Genomic DNA, 7668 nt, shown 5'->3' on the forward strand with positions numbered 1-7668 from the left:
GCACTTCCTTCACAGACCTCTTTTCTCTCTAGGATGTTCTTTGGCAAAAACAAGGTGATGATGGTGGCCTTGGGTCGAAGCCCAGCTGACGAGTACAAAGACAACCTACATCAGGTGAGTTTCTGGCCGTCTCAACTGGTGGAGGGATCGGGGAGAGCGTAAAGCTTGGTTTAAAGCTTAAAGCTCAGGCCTCCTTTAATCCCCAGGCCCAGAGTAGTGACACCAACCAAAAATATTTGCAGGTTTTGCCAGATGTCTAATGGGACTGGGCCAACCCTCCTTTTGTTCTGTAGGTCAGCAAGAAGTTAAGGGGTGAGGTCGGTCTCCTTTTCACCAACCGCACCAAGGAGGAAGTGAATGAGTAAGTGTTTTTGAGGACTAGGAGGGAAGGAGTAATCAGGGTACACTGTACTATACGGAGGTATCAAGGAAAAATGGGTTCCTGGAACACTGCTCCTGAGTCCTGGTTCTCTGCGGCACCGCGCTCCAGGCGGACTGCCAGTCAGCAGCCCACACGGGCGGGGAGGCGAGGCCGGGGGAGCCTTACTTCGTGCTCTGTGGCTGGGCCAGTCAGGAACCTCCCCTCCTGCCACTTGTCTTTTCCTGAGGTGGTTTACGAAATACGCGGAAATGGACTTCGCTCGAGCCGGAAACAAAGCAACTTTCACTGTGACCCTGGACCCAGGGCCCCTGGAGCAGTTCCCCCACTCCATGGAGCCACAGCTGAGGCAGCTGGGCCTGCCCACCGCCCTCAAGAGAGGTAGGGGGACGTCCCTGGAGCTGAAGGTTCCCAGCTTAGCTGCCGGAAGCACAAGCTCCCACACCTGACAGACCCACTCTGGCCTCTGTGGCTGAGCGGCTTCTTTCTGCCAGCCTCTGTTTTCTCACGTCCGAGCGAGAGTGGACAGTAACTCGCAGCCAGAACACAGCAGCTAAGGGACTTGAGGGAGGCTGTCATGTAGGTCTCCCTCCCCAAAGGGAGAGGGCGGGTCCCCGCAGACCCTCCTGGGCAGCTGAGCACTTGCAGCTTTAGCCTGAGTGTGCTGGGGGGGACGGGGGGGCCCTAACCAGCTCCCTCCCAGCTCTGGGCAGCAGGCAGAGAGCTGTGCACGGGCCTCTGCAGAAGTCACCGTGTGAAGTCCCTTTCTCTGTAGGTGTGGTGACCCTGCTGTCCGACCACGAGGTGTGCAAGGAGGGCGATGTGCTGACCCCAGAGCAGGCCCGCGTGCTGGTGAGTCTGCCCCCCACCCCTCCGCCCAGCCACAGTCTGTGCGCTGTAGCCCCGGGGACCCCCTCACGTCACCCTTGCTCCTCCTGACCATTGGTTCCTTTTATGTGTCCCTTACAGAAGCTTTTCGGGTATGAGATGGCTGAATTCAAGGTCACCATCAAATACATGTGGGATGCACAGTCCGGAAGTTTCCAGCAGATGGGAGATGACTTGCCCGAGAGTGCGTCCGAATCAGCAGAAGAATCAGAGGGGGAGGACGACAGCTGACGGACACTTGGCCGGACTGTGGGACCGCCATCCCGCTGGCCGAACGGCAGGGAGGGCACGAGGGATGGACTGCTTTTTTGTAAGCAATAAAACTGTCTGCAGGGAGCTCCTGTGGACAGCAGAGAGGACTTTTTCTAGGAAAAAAGGCCTTCGCTTTGAGCTTTTGTTTGGATTCCCTGGGTGCCTTTCGTTAACTTGGAGCCAGCTTCCAGCACGGCCTCCCACATGATGGCTGGGGACCTCCTGCATGATGGCTGGGGACATGGGGGCCACTACTGGAGCTAGGGCTTCTCTATTCTGGCCCTTGTGCCCCTCCTGGAAACGGGTTTGTCAAGGAATAGAGGAACCTTGGCTACTCTTCCTACCTCTTTCTTTCTCTACCTCCATCCCCACCCCATCCCGAACCAGGGCTAGGGGTCTAATGACAAGGCAGGACACTTTCACTAAGAGTAAAGCCACTGCTGAAACCCAGAGCAGATATGAAAACTGTTCCACAGCATTCTGGGAACTTTTATTCTTGGGAGTGACTCAGTGGTAGTTTTTGCCCAAGTTGTTCTTTGTGAAAGGAGCTCAGAATGAGAGAAAACCTTCAGGGCACCCAGCTTTCTTATGTGTGAGAGTGAGGGCCACTGCCAGCTGCCACATCCAGAGGTCAGGCTGGATTCCGGAGGGAGGCCAGGAAGCCTGTGCTCCTGCCCCCTCCCCGCAAACCCTTGGGAAGGACGAGCCCAAGGCTGCAGGCAGAGCTGGTGGGTGGTTGGGTCTAGCACCTTCTCTGTCCAGGCAGGACCCCCCTACATGGATCACAGCCCAGCCTTCTCACGTGAAGGCAGCTGGGAGCACTGCAGCAGTGGAGGAAATAAACAGCTTGTGAATGGGGACTGGAGAACAGCACAGGCCAAATAAAGCCATTTAAGGCCCAGGGTGAGAAGGTCAAAGAGTGACAGAGGGAGGAGGCCCTCTGCCATCTCAAGTCAGGACTGGCCCTAGCGGAAGTAGTTGGGACATTCGTGGGCGACCAGGTGCCAGGCTCGGTCGAAGGCCTGCACCACGGCCGGCTCCAGGGGCCCTTCCTCAGTCGCAGCCAAGTTCTGTGCCAGCTGCTCCACGCTGGACATGCCCAGGATGACCGCATCCCCGTGGGCGCCCTGCAAGGGGAGACAGCCAGCTGTGACTCCTGCCACATGCCCCCCCTTCCCACCCTGCCCCTGCCGGGACCGGGCTCACATGTCTACTTATACCCTATGTTATTCCAGAATTTATATGGCCTTCAAATAGCTTGAAAGCCCAGCCTCTACAGACTCCCCAGCGGGCAACCGTGAGTGCAGAGCCACTCCCCTGTGCCCTTCCGCAGCTGGGTGAACCTGGGGTAGTCACTTGACAGCCCCAAACTGCAAACATCCTTAATTTTGCAGGAATTAAAATTTTGTGTAGTATTTGCATCAGGCCCGGCCCTGAACAGCTGTGGAAAAGGGAGCCCTCAGAAGTCGATCATGCTGGGGCCGGAGGAAGGTGTGGGTGAAGCATAGGACAGCAGAGAGGGAAGCCCTGCCGGGCACAGAGCCCAACTCAGCAAGTGTGTGGCCTGGTGCGGAACAAAGGCTAGTGGTTAAAAAAATGTAAGTTTTTCAGAGTCCACTTGGTGCTGGTGCCCTGTCTGGTGTAGCTGCGGGGCCCTAAGCGCCTCTGAAATCGCTTCCTTATCTGGGAAGTTGGAAAAACCACGCTTCATAGGGCCAGGGCTGTTCCTAACGGGGGCACTGAATGAAACTTCCCTGGGGAATTAGCATGGGGAAATACCAGAAGAAAAGGCGTCCTCTCAGACTATCGAGTAATTGTGTAGCACTCTCCCTTCTTCCATGTTCTCCTTGGCCCCACCACGGGGAAAAGCCGCTCCTCTGGGACGCCGGCTGCACCGGGAGTGGTGGTGCAGCCACGGGAGGGCGGCCGAGGTCATGCTGGGCGAGCTGCCACCTTATGCGGCCTGTAGGGCCTTCACCAGGGCGATGGCTTCAAAGTGCTGCTTCTTCCAGAAGCTGGGCAGGGGGCACTGGAGGTACAGCAGTCAGTGCTATGAGGTCTCTCCAGGGCAGATGTCCCACCCCGGTCCCTGAGGCCCCCCGGAGCCGGCGTCCTCTGAGAATGCAGGTGGATTTCCAGCCCCTCACCCACATTTTCAGTCCAGTGAGGGGGGTCAAGGGGATGCAGTGGGCGAGATGCTTGCAATTCTCACGCTCACCGCATGTGAACAACCAAGGCCCCGAGATCAGGACCCAGGAACAGCCAAAGCACCACACCAGCGTGCCTCCTGTTACTGGACCCGCAACAAATCCTGGCTGAAGCCACCTGCCTCCATCTCTCCTACCGGCTCAGGGAGGACAGCAGATGCCCCAGGCTAGCCCCTTGCAGTGCAAAATGTAAAGGAGATAATGGACCTGATGGTGGGCAAGCCTTGTAAACTATGAAGACTGGTCAAGGTCAAAACCATCAGACCATTCTCCAGGGTGAAGGCAGGCCCCGGTGGTGGTGGTAAGAAATTGAGAATACTGCTTGGGGCAATGGTTCCCAAACCTGGACGCCTGGCCAGGAAGATCAGAAATTGTGGAAGGGATGGGGTGCCGGATTAGGACTGAAATCACAGCAGCGCACGCAAGGTGATCCAAACAGACACCCACAGACACTACCCTGCTTTAAAATGTCCTTGGCCATTTCAACAAGACTAACATTGGAGACTTGCACAAAACTTGCTTCTCGCCCTCCTCCCAGGGCAGGGCGTGGAACAAGGCAAATAAATTACCCACAGAAATTAACTGTGGAGACTCGCCCTCTATAAACTGGTTAGAAGCTTGCCAGGGAGTCCACGGAGGACATCTAAATCTGCAAAAGGAGGGGCGCCGGCTGGCTCAGCTGGAAGAGCCTGTGACTGCATCTCGGGGTTGTGAGTTCCAGCTCCACACTGGGTGGAGATAAGTACAACTTTTTAAAAAATAAAGTTAATAAATGAACAGTGATAAAGTGTGCACTTTGGAGAGCTCGCAGGAGAGCCCAGAGGGAAAGAGCCAGAAGAGTTTAAATCATCACCTCTGACTGTACAACTTGGCAAGAGGTTGCTTTGAGCCACGGGCCCGTATTGTTCTGACGGGAAGGGTCAGCTTTCCAGAGTCCTGATCCAAGGGTACCCCCTCCCATGCCCCCAAGTGCCCAGGGGGTGAGCGCTTCCCCGGAAAGACTCGTGGAGCTCTGAGAAGGCCCAGGGATCCTCATTCCCAATCCAGGCCCCTAAACATTCTCCAGAGACACACAATACTCAGGGTGTGGGGATGTTGGTAAAGCCCTTGGGAAAGCAGGGCCCTAAGTCTGAGCACCAAGAGGAGGCGCTGGCTCTCAGAAAACAGCCCCAGAAACCCCCTATTTCAGACTAAGAGGACCTATACCACCTCTTGCCCCAAGGCAGCCCATCCCCGGCTCATCGATTCCTGTAGATCTCAGCCCAGTTATTCCCGAAGAAGCGGCCCACGGGCTGATTCCCGTCCTTGTCCTCGTACTTGCCAGTCAGCAGGCCCCCTGTGGGGAGACCACCATCAGAGCCATGGGCCCACCCTGCTCCCAGAGGCTGTTCTGGACTGGTGGGGGTGTTGGGGAGAACCCAGGAGGGATGGAGGACACAGCCCAGCCTCTCTTCAAAGCCCTCCCTGCTTCCCAGACCCTGGGCCGGGCACCATCTGTGTCAACAAGAGGCAGAGATGGGCCAGGAATGGCCTCCCACCCCAGGGGTAGCCTGCCCGCTGAGCAGCCCCTACCAGCCAAAGGGCTGTAGGCGTAGAACCTCAGTCCGAAGTGCCTGAGGCAGAGGAAGAGCTCCGTTTCCACCTGCCGGGTGGTAATGTTGTACATTCCCTGTGGGTAGAAGGGCCAGCTGCAGTGTGTACACATTTCAGAAGAAGGGACCCCAAATCTTCCCTTGCAGAGCCTGCAGTTCAGACCCTAACAATCCTAGGACTTGAACAATCAGCATATCCTTAGTGGAAAAGAACATTCATTCATTCAGCCAACGTCTCCGAGCACCAGCCATGGGCTGGACATGAAATTTCCATCCACGCACCAACCGGACAAGTCCCCTGCCCTGAGAGCTTTAATAGCAAGGTAGAGCATCAACAGGTATCATCAAGAAAAGAGGCGGGGCGCCTGGGTGGCTCAGTGGGTCAAGCCGCTGCCTTCGGCTCAGGTCATGATCTCGGGGTACTGGGATCAAGTCCCGCATCGGGCTCTCTGCTCGGCAGGGAGCCTGCTTCCCTTCCTCTCTCTCTGCCTGCCTCTCTGCCTACTTGTGATCTCTCTCTGTCAAATAAATAAATAAAATCTTTAAAAAAAAAAAAAAAGAAAGAAAAGAGGCAATCAGAGTCCACTAGTAAGCTCTGGAGCACTGTCTGGCACCAAGTAGGGGTATAAGCATTTGCTGAATGAATGAGGGGGGTAGAGGGGTAGAGCCTGAGATAGATCGATCTCAGGCTCCTCTGGGGCATCAGGAAAGGCTTCCAGGGGCCAAGCCCACCAAGTGAGCCCTGAGCACTCACCCCTTCCTGGGAGAAGGGGAAGGCTGGTCCAGGCTCATGCCCACAGCCAGGGAGCAGGAAGGAAGGGCCTGAGCAGCACCTGCGGGCAGGAAGGAGAAGCCAGGCCCAGAGCCAGCAGCTGCCTGCTGGCCAAGCCGAGGAGCTCGCACGTCATCCCCACGGCCCCTGGGAGCCATCCACAGGCTGCCATGGAGAGGGCACAGGAGGCAGTGGGAGGGGCCAGGAGAACCCCACGGCCCGGGCCCTCACCTGGTACACAGTGGGCAGGATCCAGCCGTTGTTCCTGCAGATGCAGATCTCAGCCACCTCCCAGGAGGCATAGTTGGAGAGGCCAAGCTCCACGAACTTGCCCTGCAGGGGAGAGACCTCGGTCAGAACCCACCGCGGCCCAGGACACTGCAAAGGGGAGATGGGGTGGGAACCCTGTCCCTGGCTCTGCTCTGGGATGACCCTGGTGCCTCCACTCTCCTGAAGGCTGAGGCTGGCCTCACCTCCTGGGGTGCAGCTGGTGGCAGGCACACAGCGTCTCCTCCACGTGGGTGTCTGGGTGTCGTGGTCTGGCAGGTGCAGGTAAAAGAGGTCTACCTGGGGGCACTGCAGCCGCCTCAGGGATGTCTCCAGCTGGGCGCGGAGACTGTCAGGCTTCAGTGAATTCTCACCCAATTGTTTGGCCTTGGTGGCGATTTTCACTTTGGTGGGGGGTGTGAAATGAGAGTGCAAGCCAGTTAACCAAACACTGAAAAAAGTCTAGAGTAATGACTTAGAGAAAGACCTGGGTTGGTATCCCAGCTCTGCCACTACTAGCTCTGTGACCTTGACCAAGTTACTCACCCTCTCTGAACCTCAGTCCTCTCAACTATAAATTGGTAGTGCTGTTGGTACCTATTTTGTGGGCTGGTCCCAAGGATTGCTCAGAACTTGAATGGACGTGTTCATTATCATCATTGCTAAGGTCATCACTGTGATGGACTATTTACCCAGCACCAATGACTGGCAGACCCAACAGCCAATCACTGCCCTCGAGGACACACTGTCTTTGCTGCATTACAATAAGTGAGGCAGGGATATGCACCCGGTGCTGGCAGAGCCGGGGACATAGAGGCAGAAGGCCCCCCGCAAGCTCAGGAAAGGCCTTCTCTGGAATCCGAATCTTGGTCTCTGGGAGGAAGTCACAGGCTGCCAGTCCGGGAAGGGTGGGAAGTTCATCCCAGAGGGCGAGGACAAGGGCAAAAGACCATTGGAAAAGAACATGGTGCGAGATGAACCATGCCTGCAGTTCCAGGGATCCAGGGCACCAGGTTCAGGGGGTACACAAGGCAAGAGAAGGGCCACAGACCCAATGCGAAGGTCCTTGAGAGCACCCCGTGAAATCCGGCCCTCCCGGCACACTTGGCCCTTGGCAAGTCACCTGGCTCCTTGAGACTTAGGAGCAGGCTGGAGGACGGCTCACTTAGAATTCTTCCCGTTCCTCCGTCTCTTCTTCACGTTAATCAAACTTCGGATCTGAGGTTTAAGGACTTTGACCCCACTAGCTCTGACCAGAAGGAAGGGAGCGAAGGAGGGAAAAAGACATTGAGAAATAAGACCCAGAGTGGT

General features: G+C 56.5%; 2 protein-coding genes across 2 annotated transcripts; one reads left to right on the forward strand and one right to left on the reverse strand.

The window, feature by feature from the left end:
• Nucleotides 1-33: 33 nt before the first annotated feature.
• On the forward strand, nucleotides 34-1498 carry MRTO4 (MRT4 homolog, ribosome maturation factor). Its single transcript, XM_059376341.1, has 5 exons — nucleotides 34-114; nucleotides 294-361; nucleotides 609-760; nucleotides 1155-1231; nucleotides 1349-1498. The coding sequence occupies exons 1-5, from the start codon at nucleotides 34-36 to the stop codon at nucleotides 1496-1498; spliced, it is 528 nt and encodes a 175-aa protein (XP_059232324.1).
• LOC132001618 (aflatoxin B1 aldehyde reductase member 2-like) lies at nucleotides 1496-7323 on the reverse strand. Its single transcript, XM_059376342.1, has 7 exons — nucleotides 7246-7323; nucleotides 6564-6653; nucleotides 6322-6423; nucleotides 5299-5395; nucleotides 4936-5062; nucleotides 3299-3548; nucleotides 1496-2646 (listed from the first exon to the last, which is right to left on the reverse strand). The coding sequence occupies exons 1-5, from the start codon at nucleotides 7321-7323 to the stop codon at nucleotides 4965-4967; spliced, it is 465 nt and encodes a 154-aa protein (XP_059232325.1). The 3' UTR covers nucleotides 1496-2646; nucleotides 3299-3548; nucleotides 4936-4964.
• Nucleotides 7324-7668: the final 345 nt, after the last annotated feature.

Source organism: Mustela nigripes, chromosome 14 (genome assembly GCF_022355385.1).
Source record: "Mustela nigripes isolate SB6536 chromosome 14, MUSNIG.SB6536, whole genome shotgun sequence".
Taxonomy (NCBI): domain Eukaryota; kingdom Metazoa; phylum Chordata; class Mammalia; order Carnivora; family Mustelidae; genus Mustela; species Mustela nigripes.

Excerpts from the sequence above, each read along its gene's own strand:
- MRTO4 (XM_059376341.1), top strand. The coding sequence starts at position 34 with ATGTTCTTTGGCAAAAACAAGGTGATGATGGTGGCCTTGGGTCGAAGC. Across the intron at positions 115-293 it reads ACAAAGACAACCTACATCAG|GTCAGCAAGAAGTTAAGGGG; the intron begins GTGAGTTTCTGG and ends TTTGTTCTGTAG. Across the intron at positions 1,232-1,348 it reads CAGAGCAGGCCCGCGTGCTG|AAGCTTTTCGGGTATGAGAT; the intron begins GTGAGTCTGCCC and ends TGTCCCTTACAG.
- LOC132001618 (XM_059376342.1), bottom strand. The coding sequence starts at position 7,323 with ATGTTCTTTTCCAATGGTCTTTTGCCCTTGTCCTCGCCCTCTGGGATG. Across the intron at positions 6,424-6,563 it reads CACCAGCTGCACCCCAGGAG|GGCAAGTTCGTGGAGCTTGG; the intron begins GTGAGGCCAGCC and ends TCTCCCCTGCAG. Across the intron at positions 5,063-5,298 it reads CGCCTACAGCCCTTTGGCTG|GGGGCCTGCTGACTGGCAAG; the intron begins GTAGGGGCTGCT and ends GTCTCCCCACAG.